Below are 19,471 nucleotides of genomic sequence, written 5' to 3'. Positions count from 1 at the left end.
GTTCCCTTTTCTCCACACCCTCTCCAGCATTTATTGCTTGTAGACTTTTGGATAGCAGCCATCCTGACTGGCGTGTAATAGTACCACATTGTGGTTTTGATTTGCATTTCTCTGATGATGAGTGATGTTGAGCATCTTTTCATGTGTTTGTTAGCCATCTGTATGTCTTCTTTGGAGAAATGTCTGTTTAGATCTTTGGCCCATTTTTTGATTGGGTCATTTATTTTTCTAGAATTGAGTTTCAAGAGTTGCTTGTATATTTTTGAGATTAATCCTTTGTCTGTTGCTTCATTTGCTATTATTTTCTCCCAATCTGAGGGCTGTCTTTTCACCTTACTTATAGTTTCCTTTGTTGTGCAAAAGCTTTTAAGTTTCATTAGGTCCCATTTGTTTAGTTTTGCTTTTATTTCCAATATTCTGGGAGGTGGGTCATAGAGGATCTTGCTGTGGTTTATGTCGGAGAGTGTTTTGCCTATGTTCTCCTCTAGGAGTTTTATAGTTTCTGGTCTTACATTTAGATCTTTAATATCCATTTTGAGTTTATTTTTGTGTATGGTGTTAGAAAGTGTTCTAGTTTCATTCTTTTACAAGTGGTTGACCAGCTTTCCCAGCACCACTTGTTATAGTGGTTGTCTTTTTTCCATTGTATATCCTTGCCTCCTTTGTCAAAGATAAGGTGTCCATAAGTTCGTGGATTTATCTCTGGGCTTTCTATTCTGTTCCATTGATCTATATTTCTGTCTTTGTGCCAGAAAACTTTCAATATCTACTCTCTTAGCAGCTTTCAAATACATAGTACAGTATTGTTAACTATAATCATCATACTGTACATTACATCACCAGGACTTACCTATTTTATAACTAAAAGCTTGTGCATTTTAATAACCTACACTCATTTCACCTAGCCCCCGTGCCTCTGGCAACCACAGATCTGTTCTCTGTATCTATGAGCCTGTTTTGTTGTTGTTTTCCAATAGTGCACATAAAAATGACATTATATGGTATTTGTCTTTCTTGGACATATTTCACTCGGCATAATGCCCGCAAAATCCTTTCATGTTACTGCAAATGGCAGAATTTCCTTCTTTTTCATGGCTGACTAACACTCCATTGTGCATGTGTGTATGTACATGTGTATGTGTACAACTTATTTATCCAGTCATTCATAGATGGATGCTTAGTTCATCTCCATGTCTTGGCTATTATAAATAAACCTGAAATGAACATGGGGGTGTATGTATCTTTCTGAATTAGTATTTTTGTTTCCTTTGTATAGATACCCAGAAGTAAAACTGCTAGATCATATGGCAGTTCTATTTTTAATTTTCTGAGTAACCTCCATACTGTTTTTCACAGAGGCCGTTAACAATTTACATTCCTACCAACAGTGCATATTGACATATAACATTTAGAAAAGTGACACAGATATATACATAGAATGATGTGGAATAAACTGTAAGATATTTTAGTAAGTAAAAAGTATAAGTAGCAGAACAATAACCTCATATGTCCCTATCTGCCTTAACATAAAAGATAACTTATAAATAAATGAGGCAATATATGTAACATCTACTCTCAAAGTTACACCAGAAACTGGTTCCAGTAAAGTGGAAAGTAGGTTTATTTTTCATTTTACACTCCCTTATATTATCATTACCATGATTTTTTGCAAAAATATTAGCAAAAAAAAAAAAAAACATGGAATAATGTTCTATTATGGTATTACAGGTAAATCTATTCTTGTCTATTTTTCTAGAAACAGAATATGAAGAAATCTATTACCTACCTGTAAATCACTATGTATTTCTGTCCGAATAAAGCTGTAACTTGTTAACATATAAGAACATATATGTAAGCTTTCTATCTTTTGACCTTATCTGATACATAGAGTGCACACACAGAGACACCTATACAACTTACTCTCTTTGATGAAATCTCCATAGAAATAATAGGAACTGGATCCTGAAAAATTAAAAAAAATTCATATTTAGGAATAAAAATATAGAAACAGACCTTAGTATGGTTATAAATTAACTGAAATAATATTAGGTATGTGAGTGCTTCTCTGTCAAGCAGTATATAGCTTTCATTTTAGTAAATCAAAAGGAAAATACAATTAAATAAAATATGATTTCTTTCAAAAAATATTTTCTAATAGAGTAGGACAAAATATAGATGAGAAAAGTAGTGAATAATCTAATTATCTTTCAGTTTGTCTCTGCATTATAATTTTTGGGTTTGCATTTGAGTATTACTCATGTTTTGGAACTCAGTTATGTTTAAATAATGAAGTCAGAGTGGTATTTCTTATAAAGAAAGTTGAACCATTAGAAGGAAAACAGTTATATCTTTGAATAGGTCTTATTACCAATAAACCATGTGATCTTTAATTGTTTTAACTCAGGCCTAAACAAAATACTATGATCTTTCTTAGCTTTTTGAATGTTGAGTTTTAAGCCAACTTTTTCACTCTTCTCTTTCACCCTTATCAAGAGGCTTTTTAGTTCTTATTCTCTTTCTGCCATTAAGACGCTTGCTCCTTGGATGATAAAGCTATGACAAACCTAGACAGCATATTAAAAAGCAGAAAGGTTACTTTGCCAACAAAGGTCCATATAGTCAAAGCTGTAACCATAGCTTTTTCTCACAGATGTGAGAATTCTACCATAAAGAAAGTGGAGTTACAAAGAATTGATGCTTTCAAATTATGGTGCTAGAAGATTCTTGAGAGTCCATTGGACTGCAAGGAGCTCAAACCAATCAATCCTATAAGAAATCAACACTGAATATTCATTGGAAGGACTGATGCTGAAGCTGAAAGCCCAATACTTTGGCCACCTAATGCAAAGAGCTGACTCACTGGAAAAGACTCTGATGCTGGGAAAGATTGAGGGCAAGAGGAAAGGGGGCAACAGAGATGAGAAGGTTGGATAGCATCACCGACTCAATGGACACAAGTTGAGCAAACTCTGGGAGATAGTGAAGGACAGGGAAGCCGGGCATACTGCAGTCCATGGGGTGGCAAAGAGTTGGACATGACTTAGCGACTGTACAATATCAAAATATTTTTCTGTCAATCTCCATTAATCCAGAATGCTCTGAAAAATGTGCATTATCATCATCACTGTCCTGGAACTGCACCAGAGGAAGGACAATCTACAGGATAGTTTTGAGCGCCTCTGTGCAATTCTAGGGGTGGTTAAGACAAGAATATTTCTAAGGACATCACAAACTCAGTCTTTTCTGTAAGTGGAGAAGTCATAGGCACGTGGGATACACTCCTGGATAATTAATGGATAATTATCCTTCAAATAGTTGTTTTTTGAAAGAGAAAAATCTGATCATCTATATTAAATTTTTAAATATTTAAAACTACAGAACACTTTATTCACGTGTCATTGTTTAGTCACTAAGTTTAGTCACTTAGTCACTATGTTCGCAACCCCACAGACTGTAGTCCATCAGGCTCCTCTGTCCATGGGATTTCTCAGGCAAGAATACTGGAGTGGGTTGTCATTTCCTTCTCCAGGGAATCTTCTCAACTCAGGGATCGAAGTCATGTCTCCTGCATTGGCAGGCAGCTTCTCTACTGCTGAGTCACAAGGGAAGCACATACATGCATTTATTCATTCAAAAAACAATGTTTCTTAAGGATTTATGTGAACAAGACATTGTTATGATGAATGCCCTTAATATGAGATCTGTGATTCCTAATATGAAATGAAATCTTATAGAGGCCCAATATGCAAAATAAACAAAAATATAGCTGCTCTGGGGATTCTCCAGTGGCTCAGCAGTAAAAGAATCCACCTGCAAGGCAGGAGATGCCAAGACATGGGGTCGATTCCTGGGTCAGGAAGATAACCTGGAAAAGGAAATGGCAATCCACTCCAGTATTCTTGCCCGGAAACTCCCATGGACAGAGAAGCCTGGAGGGCTACAGTCCACGGGGTCACACAAGAGTCGGACACAGCTGAGCGACTAAGCAACAACAGCTGCTCTGGTTGAGATAAGAACGTGGTTAACTTTGTGTGAAGCTATGAGGAATCTAATCTTCTGAACAGCTAAGGTGAAATAAACTGTTTTCATCAAAAATATTTTCATACACATTCATTACACAGATACACAATCTTCATTATTGCACATTGTGATCTTGTACATTTAATTACTTGCCAAAATTTATGTGCAACCCCAATATCAATACTTTTGGTATTGTGCTGCCATTCACAGCCATGCTCACGCTCAGAACAGCAAAAAAAAAAAAAAAAAAAAAAAATCTGAGCTGCCCAAAATGTACATTCCCAGCTGAGGTTGATCAAGGTATACCCTGCCTTCTTGTTTCAACTCTCATACTGTAAACAAATATCTTCATGTTCCACTTGGTACCATATTTTTATTTTTGTCCTTTTTGTTAATGATTTACTGTTTAAAAGGCCCCTAAGCATGTTGAAGTGTTGTGTTCCTAAGTTCCAAAAGGCTGTGATGTGCCTTATGAAATAAATATGTGTTTTAAATAAGCCTTGTTCAGGCAGGAGTTATTAGCGCTATTAGACGTAAGTTCAATTTTAATTAATCAATAGGATAGTCCTGGTGGCTCAGTGGTAAAGAAGCCACCTTCAGTGCAGGAGACATGGGTAGATGCCTGGGTCAAGAAGATCCTCTGGATGAAATGTCAACCCACTCCAGTATTCTTGCCTGGGAAATTTCATAGACAGAGGAGTCTAGCAGGCTACAGTCCATGGGTTGGCAAAAGAGTTGGACACAACTGAGCGACTAAACAACATATACTAAATAAGTTGTCTTTAAAAAGAAACACAAATAAAACAAGTTTCCATATCAATCAGTTGACAAATGCTGTGACTAGAGACTCTCAGGAACCCAATGCTGCATCTCCTCTTCATTTTTCAGTCGCTCAGTCATGTCCGATTCTTTGTGACCCTATGGACTGCAGCGTGCATCTCCCCTAGGAGCAATGATTACTAATTAATTCAGTGTTCAAAGACCATAACTGCTACAGATGGCAAGACTTACTGTGTGTATATGGCTGTGCATGTGTGTGTGTAAAAAAGAGAGACAATATATACAACTGCTTTTGTCATGCTTAATATTTCCATTATCATTTTGCATTTTTCTTTTAGCAAATTCTCTGTGTAAACTGCACGTGATAAAAAGGCAATCTACTTATCACATGACAATGCCCACAATATGAAACCTGCTATTTTTTTAATTGTTTTTATTGATAGTACATTTGCTTAAGACGATGATTGTAATAATGATTCTACAATTCATTTGTGGGATAAGTGTCATTTATGTCCCAGTTCATATAATGAAATCCTTTTCATGCTTGGTAAATACTGGCCTCTTTATCTGAATAGTGAATAGTCTATGATAATCAAATAGATGTACCAGAATTTTAAATCATTCTTCACTTCAAAGTACTCTGAATTTACAACATACTGATTAGGATAAAAAAAAAAAAAACTGATGTAATGTTTTTTCTATTTATAATTCACTTGCAATTGTCTGCAATACATAAATGTTGGCTATATGTTTCACTAAAAATACCTTGAATATCTGAAGTTCTTCTAGAATTACTTCTTCCATTGATTCTGTTTCTTGGTTGTAAATCGTGATCACTTTCAGCACAATTCCATTATCTATAAGAAAACAAAAGAAGAGATAAACCAGAAACTTTGTCACAATGTGGCTTTCAAACAATTAAAAACCATGGAGAGATTATAAATTTAAATAAGATTTGAAATCTAGATGTATAAAATATTTATTCATTGCCAGTTAAAACAAGATGGCTATTTATATATTCATATTTTAAATTAGCAAAAAAATCAATTTTGTGTACCTGGTCAAAGGATAAGACCAAATAATATAAAATTATTTTTCAACAATTTGATTCAAAAACTCAACTAAAGGTTCAGAAATCAAGATGTCTTTTGGAATTAATGAAATAGAAGACAGAAAATTATTCTAGTTTTTTCTGTGATGTATGATGAAAGAATATTTTTTACCTAAAGCTACCTCCTGGTAAGACTATACCTTTAATCTTAGGGACCCTTCCAAGCAACACACAATGGAAATCTTGACATATTGATATATAAGTAGAATATCTTTATATCTATACATATACACTTTTCCTCCCAATTTTAATGAGATATAATTGACATACAACACTGTATAATTTTAAGGTATACAGCATAATTATTTTATCTACGTACATCATGGGCTTCTCTTCTGGCTCAGATGGTAAAGAATCCACCTGCAATGGGTTCGATCCTTGGGTTGGGAAGATCCCCTGGAGAAGGGAAAGGCTACCCACTCCAGTACTCTGGTCTAGAGAATTCCATGGACTATACATACAGTCCATGGGATTGCAAAGAGTCAGACACGACTGAGCACGTACACCACAAAATAATATCACAATAAGTTTAGTGAACATCCATCATACAAAATAGTTTATTTTTTCCCTTGTGATGAGAACTCTTAGGGTTTACTCTCTTAAAAGGTTCATTATAACATACAGCACTGTTAACTATATTAGTCATGGTATATATTATATCCTTAGTACTTATTTATCTCATAATTGGAAAGATGTATCTTTGACAACCTTCATCCAGTTCTCCCACCGCTCACCTCCAGTAACCACAAGTCTTGTTATATACACTTTCAATAAAAATTTCAAGTATACACTATAGAGAGAATAGGGTAATGAGTCCTCCTGTACTAATCATTTAGTTTATATAATTATAAATAATTTTATAATTTATACCTACATTTTAAAATCCTACCTTGTTTTTATTATTCCTGATATTCTGAACTTGTTCTTTCCAATGAAAATTTAATAAAGCACTAACTTGACCGTAAGAACAATTTAGTATAGTGCTAGAAATGACTAGGGGGGAAAAAGCACTTTGGAGGTTCTGATCCTGGAGTTTCTATAGTACTTATGCAATTTCTTTAAAAATTATGAAATCATGTGGTTGGCTAAATATAATGTAATTAAAATAAAACTAATAAAAATTACCAAAAGGAACAAAATTATCATATCAAGCACACATTATAAATATCCCACAATTATCATATCAAGTAAAAAAGCAAAGAGGAACTCAAATTATCAGTTTGCAACTAGTGATTTTTCAATAAAGACTACTATATATAGCACTAAAGCGTGTGTCTGGTAAATTTGGGGAAAAATAACTCTTTTGTGGGATTATTCAAAGTTTTACTCATCACACATTCATCAAATATGTTCTTTAGTGCTGAAAAGTTGTGGTTCAATATAATGATATCTTTAAGCTCAACATAGGTTACATGAGAGCCTAAGTGTATACCTTATATATTTCTGGAATTCTCTCAAATAGCTTTGGTCAATCTAACAAAAATGTATTTCTGAAAACATTCTTGGATTTACATACATGACTTCTACTTTCCAAGGCGGTTAAAAATAACATGCTTTTTTCTGTGATTAATTTTATCAAATATTACTCTTGCTTACGGAATTCTTTCTTTTTTTTTTTTTTTAACTTTGTTGGATACAACTATAAGTGAATTCGTGGCCAGGTAATTTTAACTTTGTTAAAGAAATGTGATGCTTTGTTAATCTTGAACCCACAGTGCAGAACATATTGCCTAGTCATTTCAGTCATATCTGATTCTTTGTGACCCCATGGACTGTAGCCTGCCAGGCTCCTCTGTCCATGGGATTCTCCAGGCAAGAATACTGGAGAGGTTTGCCATTTCCCTCTCCAGCAAAACATATTACTAACCTCTTAAATGAATAAAATATAGCCTGCAAGAGACATCAATTTTTGGAAATCAGACAATTACCTCCTTACTTGTACCTTTGCTTTTTCAAAAAGCATGAGTGGGAAAGTTCAAGCACCAATATTAATACTATATAGTAATTCCTGATCTGGGCATATGTAATGTCTCTTTAGAATATGTCAATGATTAAAGTTATATATAGTAGAATGCTTACTCTGTTAAATAGGATTTGCTATAGCAATTACTATAATGCATATATAAAAAAAGAAATGATCGTTTTAATGATTCTTTAAATGACTATATAATTTCAAAGTATTTGACAGAATTTGATACATATTACCCTGCATGCTAAATGATTCCAAGTTTTCCTCCATAAGCTAGATCTAATGAATGACACTAATTGAAATCACAGATCTATCTTACATTTTGACTTTTAGCATATTTATTATATTTTATTTTAATAATGCAGGATATTATAGCTTTAGTCTAAAATTTTAGTCTAAAATTTTATCTCCATCGGGCTTCCCTTGTGGCTTAGCTGGTAAAGAAACTGCCTGCAATGCAGGAGACGTGGGTTCGATCCTTGGGTTGGGAGAAGCCCCTGGAGAAGGGAAAGGCTACCCACTCCAGTATTCTGGCCTGGAGAATCCAGTGGACTGTATAGTTCATGGGTCGCAAAGAGTCAGACACGACTGAGGGACTTTCATTTTCTTTCATTTTGATGTATAACATTTAGCTTGTTTCATTTCACATGATTGACTTCTGATGGGGCTTGATAAGCATAGTTGAGATAATAAATTTAGGTGAAATTACCTAAACTTTACCTAAAGATTGAAAAATCTCGAGCCTTTACTGAGAAGCCAAGGGAAGCAGTGGCCCCGAGGGACTAACAGAAGAGAACCATCCTTGCTATGGCACCCTACTTCTGCTCTAAGTTCTTTTCTGGAACCAACATTGTTTATTAACATCAATTATTCATTATTTAATGTATTCATTTTGTTCAAATGTATTAAATATCGACCATGTATCAGGAATTACAGGCTGTAACTGCCCCAAATTCTTCTCTTCCATTGCAGTGGACAGACAGTATGTAAGAAAGCCAAATGGGTCAACAGAGGTTTTGTTGACAGGCAGGGATTTTTAATGTAATGTTATTGATTTCAAGGTTCAATTTAATGTCTGAGTACTTTCTAATTTCATTACCTGTCCCAATGAACAAGACATCATATTGGCCATCCTCAGCTTCTACTCGATCCACAGCTATTTGCTTCAGGTTATACTTTCCATCTGTTTTCACTAGTATTGGTTTTTTATGGGCAGGTTTTATGGGCTGGTACATAAGTGGATGGCTTCTAGCAAATCGGATGGCATCATCGGGATAGTCTTTGGTAGTCTCATACCTCCCTCCGTTCACCTTGCTGGCACACTGGAACACAAATGGATCAGAGAATATTTTCCCATGAAATCTAAAGGGCAGATTTATAGTCAATTGTAAGGAGAATTATAAAAACTGAGTATGTTCAATTAGTCAACTATGTATTTAGCAATATTTAATAACCACATGTGCTTTACTACAGAAATAAAATCTGAATTAAAAATTGCATAGTGAGGCTGAATTATTTAAAAAATGTGGCACTAGAAATAGACAGCAATGAAATCCTGAAAAACAAACAAAGTACATATGGTTGGGAGATAGTACAAACATAATATTAAAATATTTTAATTATTTTCCTGCTTCTAAAATTTATTTTTCATGTTGCAAATTAAATTTTAAAGTAAACAATGTACTGTTCATAGCAAAACCAGGTGACTTGTTATTGCACTAAATCTTTCCCCCAAATTAAGAATTACAACCACACAACAGCTTTCCCATTACTGACACTGATTGGTAAGAGTTTCAATTGTCTCACTGACTATAGACTTTTAGTGCTATAACAGAAACCTCTTCAAATTCCATCATCGTTAATTAAGGGGGGGGCGGAAAAAACCTTTTCTGTTCTAGTGTAATTTGTATGAATTTATATTATGTTTGTATGAATCAGACACAATAATTTGAAAAAAACAGAAATACCCGCTATAACACGTCTCAATTCTTAAAATCACCGACTCTAAAAACAAATGTTCAGCGGTACCTAAGCTACTTCTTGGAATACCTATAAGTATGTTGATTCATGCTTGTTATTTAGTGCTCCCTCATTTCACATATTTTCTTCTAGAACCAGCAACACTTGTAACGGTGAGCTCGATAAAAATTTTCTACTTTAGAGTATAAACACAGTAGTTTATTAATCATTCTGCAAGGAGGGCATTTTTAAATGGTTTGTTTTAAAATTTTGGACCATATTTCTTAATTTGGCATCAATATTTCACGTGAGTGTACTTTCATGATATATAATTGGAAACATTCTAGACCAGCCTGGAAGCAGTTCAGTAACCAGTCACTTCCTCTAAATCTCCTTTAATACCATGTGGTTTCAAGAAGCATTTCCAGCAAAGCCACAGGAGTGGGTTTTCTCCATTTAAATTGTAATTTCAATCAATAGAGTGAAATAAAATATACTTTATGTCTTATTGGAAGTAATAATTTTAACCTAGTGAGAGAGAGTGATTGAAATGGTAAAGCCTTACACTTGTTAACTGAGGTAAGGTTTGTTTCCACTTTGAACTGTGGCTCTGCAAAAATGATTTCTACTGACTTAAAAGTACCTGTGGAATCAGCATAGTGATGGGTTTTCACCAGCTGCTCATAATGGTGTAGACTGAATTGCATGACAAGTTTGTTTGCCATGAACAGCAGATACAATGCTGCTACCTTTTTGCAACCTAATTGTGTACAGGACACATAATACAAAATCCTCCTCATCATTTATTATCATCATGTGTGCAATTAAAAGCACAGTTTGAGTGGCTAGTTAGGGAGAATTTTGGTAGCACCAGTTAAGAGGCAAATGGTGGAATTTCCTCTTGGCAAATGGGTTGCTCAGTATTCTGAAGAGCCAAAGAAAAAACTTCCTCTCAATATGCTTAAGTGAGAAGCTGGGATAAAGTCTGGTCTAGGGAACTAAGAGCCTGACTCAATTATCAGAATATATATTAACAATATGGTAACATTCTCTCGCTTGGAAACCACTTGGGGGCACTAATTCTTCTAAAGAGGCTGAGAGGAATACGATGCTCATTTTAGTGATATTTCTGTATTCGCCAGTACCTCTAAAAATAAAAATTTAGTTAGAGTCACATGGATAGACAAAATATCAACAATAATATATATTTTATAATGCTAAGATGTATCCATTTTAGATTACATTCTTTTCATTAAATAACAAGCATACATCTAGATGTAAGAAGTAATATTTCTTTACCATGCAAGTAACCAAGCAGATTTTTAGTTGTAGAATTTCTTAACTGTTTCATGCAAATTTAATAAAGCATCTGAACAATGAACAGAATATTACTAAAAAAGCCTTTCAAAAATAATAATACTTTGCTAAATGCCTAAACTTACAGATCCAGGTCTTGGATAAGGTACTTTTCCTTCATAGAGCGACCAGTGGTATTCAGGTCCTTCCTTATGTGCATATGGTCCATTAAAGGCTGCCCGGATGCTAGACATGTGATAAACACATATAGCATGGCCTCTAAATATATTACTGGGAAAAAAAAAGATAATTACTATTCTGGAATAGACTAGGAGGTCATCTAGTCAAACCCTACAGACACCTTAGATAAGGAGGAAGTCTTTTGGGTAAAAGAGTTGCAATCTCTTAGGTATAAGACTAGAGATATTATCTACTACAATACTCCAAGTATTCAAACTCCAAACTTACTGTTTTTTGCCTATTTATTAGAGCAAATTAAAAATGATATTGTTAGAATCACAAAAGCAGTCATGTCATTTCATTTTTTTTTCCAGTTGAATCTTAAAATTTTAATTGAACTATAATTGATTTAGAATGCTGTGTTAGTTTCAGGTGAACTACACACACACACACACACACACACACATATGTAAATATATTCTTTTGTGTTTTACATGTCTTATTAAGGAAGATTTCGTCTTAATATTTTTAAAGATTCATTTCCAAGTTGAGGAAGGTTTTATCTTCTTGCATCTCTTTCAGGTATACTGTGTTTCTCTTCTTGCCATGCTGTTAATATTGTTGTAAATTTTATTCAAATTTTCAAATTAGTGTATATGATTTGAAGAATAAATTAAAGTCTAAAGAGAATTAGGGGCTTTGTTCCATTCTTTAGCTTGGCTGTCACACAAACATTGATTGGTTTACTGTGTATTACTCCCTCCAGGTCACTGAAAACAGTGCTACAGCGGCAAGATGACTGGGCTGCACCAGATTAATTTTGAGAAAAAGACTTAAATTATGCAAAACTCAGTTTCCTTACCTGAAGAACTAGAAGAAGTTGAAATTATTTTCTTGATAAATATTCTACTTATCTTGGATAAAGACAGCGTTTGAGCTTTCTTTATAAAATAAAGCTACAGCAACTTTTATTGTGAGTATTTAAAATAAGATTCTGTGAAAGAACATTTTAAAATTATTTGTTTTAAAGATTAGGCCACATTTCTTAATTTGGCATAACCTGAATGAAGTCTAACACTTCCCTAGCCTCCTTACTGTAAGAATTAAAATCATTCGATTGTGAAAGTGCTCTGCAAAATGCAAAGTTTTTTAAAAGTATAACATTTCCTACAGTATGAGACACCTTAGAACAGCAGTTATGTTACTGTCTAAGGACATCAGTTCACACATTTTATAACACACCTTGAAGCAATTGGAAATGCCTGCAACAGTGAGAAAACCAGAGATAGTCTTCCAACTGACGTGGCAGTAAACCTTTGATCACTATGCTATGATATCAACCTTTACGTCAGATAACACCTGGGAAGCCTTTCCTCAAAATTATGCATATATTAAACAGCCAAAATTGAAATTATGGAAGAAAATAATGTTCTGTTTTTGAAAACTCAGACAGATCAATTATGCTATCATTTATGAAAACAGCTTATAAGCTGATCATTCTAACTCATTAAAAAATCAATAACTCATTAAAAATGACTATTCTATAGCTTACATTTATCATATAATGCCATGGAATTATCATGCAATGTACAAATTCTTCACTGGCATAAGAGAGAAGATGAAGTGTAAAAAAAAATGTTAGGGATTTTCCATAGACTGTGATAACTATCAATCTACATTAACTACTTCTTCTTGCATCAAGGAATAATTGATAGCAAAATTGTCTCTATGTTTCTGTGCTAAAGAAAAGGTCCCCTTAGGACAGCAGGATGCTTATCTAAAGAGTTTTATTATTTTTTTCAAAGTGAGATTAAGAAATTACATGCTGAAAAACTAAACAAAAACTTAATGCAACACCAAGGTGGGGGGACAGGGGAGATGAGCTGGGAGGCTGAGGTTGGCATATATACATTATCTAAATACAAAATAGAGACGAAAACAGACTTGTACTGCACAGGAAACTCCACACCCTGCTCTGTGGTGATCGAAATGGGAAAGAAATTTTAAAAAGAGGGGATCTATGTATACATATAACTAATTCACTTTGCTGTACAGTTGTTATAGTTTAGCTGCTAAGATGTGTCCAACTCTTTTGTGACCCCAGGCTCCATTGTGTATGGGATTTCCCAGACAAGAATACTGGAGTGGGTTGCCATTTCCTTCTCCAGGGGATCTTCCTAATTCAGGGACAGAACCCACATAACCCACATTGGCAGGTGGACTTTTATAAACCACTGAGCCACCTGTGAAACCCTTGCTAGACAGTAGAAACTTAAAAAGTATTGTAAAGCAATTATACGCCAATAAAAATTAATAAACAAAATTTTATGGAGAGATCCTAAGCAAATAAAGTACACACGACAACATAAACGTTTAAGGCCAATGCAAAGCAAACAAGGAACTGAGTAATATTTTTCTATCCGCATCAAGAGAATTGAAGTATATTCTTTATTTCTCATTTTAACCATCTCATCTCCACTCTGATTTATTTGGAAAGACATGCAGGGAATTATATATACAAACTTTCAACTCAAACTGATTCTAATAACATATTTTCATTCACGTATCAGACACATGAAATGATCTTTGATTCATTTTTCCAGCACTCTTCAATGGATACATAACACAAAAACATAAAAATATCAGATCATAAGTCCTAAACTTGAGTAGTTTATTTAAATTTAAAACATGGAAGGCAAATCAGAAACGTGTGTTCTCTAAGAATCCACACAGGGGCAGGACAACCAGAGGACAGGAAGTGAGCAAATGCTGTGTGATTAAGGAATCAAGGAGTGTTTCATGAAGATGGTAATCGACAAGTACTGGAAGAGAAAGTAGATAAAGCAAATCATAGTGACGGGCAAACCAGACACTGGGATTCTGACAGGTTATTATCTTGTCAAAAGCAGAGTTTGAGGGAAGTTAGAGGAAAAACTTCCAATCTTAAGTGGGGAACAGTGGATAGAAAGACTTGAAAGCCTGACCCAGACAACTGTATATGATAACTGAAAGAATGATCCTAGACTTTACAGCATGGAACTAGTACCTTAAAACAAGCAAACAAACAAAAAACTGTATAGAAAAAAAAATGTCATTCTGTTGTAGATCGGGGGTGAAGAGCTTAGGATACTGAGCAGAGGATGCTAGTACTTTAAACCAAAAGAAATAAGGATTTGGATTGAGATTGTGGTTTTAAAAAAGTACAACTGCAAATACAGAAGAATGAAGGGAAATTGGTGACTTGTAAAGTATAGAAAGTGAGAATAACAGATTGATCAGTAGTATTTTCAATTACATCCACTGTGAAGGCATGAGGCATCTTTTGTTTCATGACACTTTGACTAACCATATGAATTTCTTACCTGGTAGTGTTGAAGAGTCCAAATATCACTGGGTTCTTATGATCTCTGGTATGTAGCAAGAACACATCCTCTGAAACATTAAAGATCATTACATTAACTTAATATGTTTAGCCCTCAAGGCATGTGAAGAAAAGACAGTGACATAAAGTAGTCTAGAATCCATGATGTATTTTGAGATATATCTTATATATAAGATGATATATATATTATATAAGATGATATTATATATATATTATGATATATTACATGTAATATGATACATGCATGATATGATATGTATATGATATACATATTATATATAATATGATATAGATTTCCATATACAGTTAAGCAACCATGACCAAATCACAACATAGTGAGATGGATGAACTGTTGAGGATGACTTTGAGCTGGGCCTGAAGGAAGGAGCTGGAGGTGCTGACTCTAAAATAAAAGGAGGGGTCTTTTTGCTTTTCCAACTCCTTTGGCCCAACTTGTGGACCTGGCTGAGATGAGAATAAAAACTTGCTCTAAGTTAGAAGTCAGTGACGGTGTAAAGCAAGTTTTCTATGCATGTTAAAAACAGTGAGGGTTTTACAAAGAAGCACACATATCAAAGAGGAAGATTTAACTCTCCTAATAATATTTACCTAATTCATCAAAATATGTATCAATCCCATTCATGCCCGGTACTGAGCAAACCAGTCTAGCTTTCAGGAAAGTGCTCCACTTATTCACCAGGATTCTCTGTCCTCCCATATCATTCTGTGAAAAACAAAAAGCAGGTCAATGGGGACCCAGAGAACTTTTACCAACAATGGATTTTGTATTAATAAACATGAAGATGGCAAGAGTTACACCTGTTTTACTTAAGTAGAAATTTTGGTCTACTCCTCAAATAATATTAAAGATGCAATTCCTCATAAACCTTTTCCTTTTTTTTAGGTTTACACATGCTGCCTTGTCAGTGTGATTTCACAATGGCCCATAAAACAGTTTCCAGGTGTGAAACAATGTTAGTTGAGTAGGTGCCCCAAAATAAATAGTAACTTTTATGATACAGTAGCTTTTACTATTACTTTATTGATAAATAATCTGCTTATCTCAGAAATACAGACACATCTCTTTTTCTTCTTTTAGGGAAAAAGACTTATGATATGAACACACATGCATACATACACACAACAAGCATATATATTTGTACACATATACAAAATACATACATGTGTATATGTGTGTCTGTGTGTACATCTATACATGTACATATGAATATCTTAAATTTATTGAGTATCTTTTTAAATATCAAAATAACTTCACATTTATAATACTATTAGGATTCTCTTAATATATAAGGCTACTTCAGTTGGTTTTTGAATATTCACTAAATCATCTATCTGAATTCCAACAAACTATAGATGTTTTTCCCTACAGAATCAACCATCTGAATTGTTGAAACATAATTATGTAAATTATTTAGAATGTGGATTACAGAAACTAGAAAGATTTTGGTGAAATTAACGTTTTAAAATGGAGCTTAAACTTCTGTATGGGAAGAAGTATAGCCTAATTATACACCATTTCTTCTTAATAGGGCTTTGAAAATGGGGAAGATAACATAAAATACAAAGTTCTTTTCAGATTAAACTTTAGTCGACATGAAGTCTAAAGATTAGACACTAAATACCAATTTTAGGGAGCCTAAGAGAATACTATAAAACATTTTAAAGTAGAAACCTATTATAAAATGAGCAAAGGCTTGACATTAAATTGTGAGATAAGCAAGCTTAATGAGAGAGGAAAACAGTCCTCACCACACAGAGTCGCCCCACTCTGGTATAAATTGCATGGGCACTGTTTTCTGCCTCCAGGGCCTTCTCCGTGAAAAAGAAATACACTTTGTTGTCATCTCGGTCTTCATTGTCAGGGATCATATAAGAACCTACAAATTTTGGTTCTAGATAAGTAAAAAAATAGAAGAAAATGTAATAGTTATTACAACAAACTTAAAATATTTCCTTGACATTTTGTACTAACTTTTAATATCATGTAGATATCTCCATGTTCTCTGCAAATCAACAGTTTTACGGAAGTGTTAGAGGATTTAAAATTTAACTGAGTCCGGGAGGAAAATAATCTGATTTCAAACAACATACACTAGAGACTTGAATTCAAAAAAGAATAGGTTAAGAGCAACATGATGATACTCTCCACAAATTTCCTATCTGTCTCTCTATCCATATAAAGTCAATATAAATATATGAAAAATATTTTAGTAAAGAAGTCTATCATTACTTTTTTTTAACTCATAAATTGTCTACTAGTACAGCTCATGGAAGATCATTTTAATTTTAAGGTGGAAAATTCACTTTAAGTTTTTGTATTTCTAATCGAATGGATCTGAGTGAATGACTTTTGACTGATACAGAATGTCAAATATTTTAATGACAAAATGCTGGCAATAATGACTATGCACTCTAAAGCTTAATAAAAAGGTTGAAAATAATGAAACTACTCACTATAAAATTATTTTAGTTCTTAGATATACCAATGTGCCAAAATATAAACATGACTTCTTCCAAGGAATTCTATGCAAATGAATGCCTAGTGATGTTCCTAGAATTTTATTTGTCTCTAAAGTACAATGTGATTCTGTTAAACAAGCAAAGAAAAGCAATCAATTCATGCAAAATTATACCAACTGACAAGAGACAACAACTTATTGGATGAAAGGGGTTTTCATTCTGCATACATTTGCTTTGTTCATTAAAATCCTGATTTGTAAGTATTGCTCTGAGAGTAATTTGGTTTTATTATAAAGCTGATCAATTTTTATGTAAAATGATATGCATATATCATATAATATTTTAATTTGGGAATATTGCTAAGAAAAAAAGGAGAAATTTGCAAAACCTATAAATTACATTTGTATTGTTATCATTATCAAAATGGCAAGTTTCCCATCAGCTCTGGACTTGCTTTTCAGTTCTGAGTCATAAACTTTTCTTCTCGACCCCACCTTTCAACAGGCGCTCATCATCATGCTCAGTGCGGATCTGAGCCAGTCGGCCCAGGCTCCTGAAGATGGCAGCATCTCTGCCCCAATAGTCACTGTAGAGTCCAGCAAACAATTCGCTACCTGCATGAAAACATCAGTTAAAGAGCCGTGAGTGTCTCTGGGTCTGATGACAACATGCTATTCTGTCCCGTGCTTAGTCACTCAGTCGTGTCTGACTCTTTGAGACCCCATTGGACTGTAGTCTGCCAGGCTTCTCTGTCCATGGGGATTCTCTAGGCAAGAATACTGGAATGGGTTGCCAATCCCTCCCCCAGAGGATCTTCCCAACCCAGGGATTGAACCCAGATCTCCCGCTTTGCAGGTGGATTCTTTACCAGCTGAGCTACCAGGGAAGCCCGATGACAACGTATAAAACCACAACTGCAATAAACACATCCAGGTTTACCATGTATATGGCCTTAGAAAATCAACGCTACAGTACAGAGCAGGAGTGGTGCAGTCAGACAGCCAGGGTTTGAATCACGACACTACGGCTTACTAGAAGTGTGACCCTGGACAAGTTGCTTAACCTCTTTGCCTCAGTTTCCACATTTACAAATAGGAACAGCAAAAGCATTTAGAAGAGCAGGGGCATATGCTAAGACCTATATGATCAGTTGATAAATAGGCTGACTTTATGGTATTTTAATAAACTTCTTTCAATTTTCATATCATCAGGGTATTAGTGTTGGTATTATGTGTGACTCAGTTAATTCAAATACTTCTTGTAGTAAGAAATTGCCTCCAGTAACATGACTTTAGTTCAGGAACCACTAAGTCCGACAAAGTAGCATATAATTTAATTAGTTGTCATTTAATTTGTAAGTGTGTGGCTCATTTAGATAGAAATGATAGAAAGAGTTTGTGATTTAATCGGGCAGTCAACAGAATGAATAAAGCTAGCTGTAACATGTGGTGAAGGTCACAGACTTAAATCAGGCCAAGGAATACACAAATATATGCAGGATCTCAAAAAATGACTATATGTCTTTGGGACAAGCCTGAAAAAAAGACATTAAAATAGCTTTAAATAGCTTAAAATAGCTTTAAATTTAAAATAGCAATAGAGAAAAATAAATTAACAGGGGAAAAAAAAAGATAAAACTTTTTGAAAGGTCAAAACCTCTCAAGCACAGGGATGTGAAGTCCTCTTTTGTCAAATTGACAACAGAAGATAATGATTATGCCCTTCAACTGAGGCCAGAAGGATTGCCATGGGCATATGCAGCTCGAATTTTGTCTTGGGCAAAAATCTCTGGCCATGAAATGATAGCAACAGATCACTGGAGACAACAACCTCCATTTAGGGTGATAAAATTACTTCCTTCATGAGCATCATGTAACTCTGCTCAGGTTTTAAAATATAGAGATAATAAGTATACTAAACTCAAAGTATGAATGTTTTTCTGTTAAATTTGGAATGTGTCCACATGCTATTTAAAGTGTTTTTAAGTTTAAGATAATTCAAATTAATCGTACTTCCAATTTAATAAAGTTAGTTGTATACTCATTTTAGAGTTAGAACTATTAAAGCTACAGGTATAAAAATGTGACCAAGTTTTCACAGAATTTAAGAAAAGTTGAGTGTCATATTTATAAACTTTACTTGCTATATTTAAAATTGGTTCAGTATGTATAAAGAATTTTCTCTAAATTAAGGCCTTTAAAATTTTTAAAAATTTGAACAGAATAAATATATTTCTATGGTTTCAAATTTGAGAAAGTAATCAACTGAGTTGCAAATAGGACACACTGCAACG

At 34.1% G+C, this 19,471-nt stretch overlaps 1 protein-coding gene across 1 annotated transcript in view; it reads right to left on the bottom strand.

Annotated features, from left to right (window-relative positions):
* Positions 1–19,471, bottom strand: part of SEMA3E (semaphorin 3E) — a 280,371-nt gene that overhangs the window by 33,790 nt on the left and 227,110 nt on the right. Inside the window, exons 6-13 of the mRNA XM_043873243.1 lie at positions 17,673–17,792; positions 16,468–16,610; positions 15,307–15,421; positions 14,678–14,747; positions 11,282–11,426; positions 8,980–9,202; positions 5,566–5,657; positions 1,921–1,962 (exon numbers count right to left, since the gene is read on the bottom strand). Coding sequence (XP_043729178.1) covers positions 1,921–1,962; positions 5,566–5,657; positions 8,980–9,202; positions 11,282–11,426; positions 14,678–14,747; positions 15,307–15,421; positions 16,468–16,610; positions 17,673–17,792 — 950 coding nt within the window. The remainder of the gene's footprint in view (positions 1–1,920; positions 1,963–5,565; positions 5,658–8,979; positions 9,203–11,281; positions 11,427–14,677; positions 14,748–15,306; positions 15,422–16,467; positions 16,611–17,672; positions 17,793–19,471) is intronic.

The sequence above is a fragment of the Cervus elaphus genome, chromosome 18 (assembly GCF_910594005.1).
Source record: "Cervus elaphus chromosome 18, mCerEla1.1, whole genome shotgun sequence".
Lineage (NCBI taxonomy): Eukaryota > Metazoa > Chordata > Mammalia > Artiodactyla > Cervidae > Cervus > Cervus elaphus.
The sequence above is the reverse complement of the archived record's forward strand: the minus strand, read 5'-3'. Positions and strand labels throughout refer to the sequence as shown.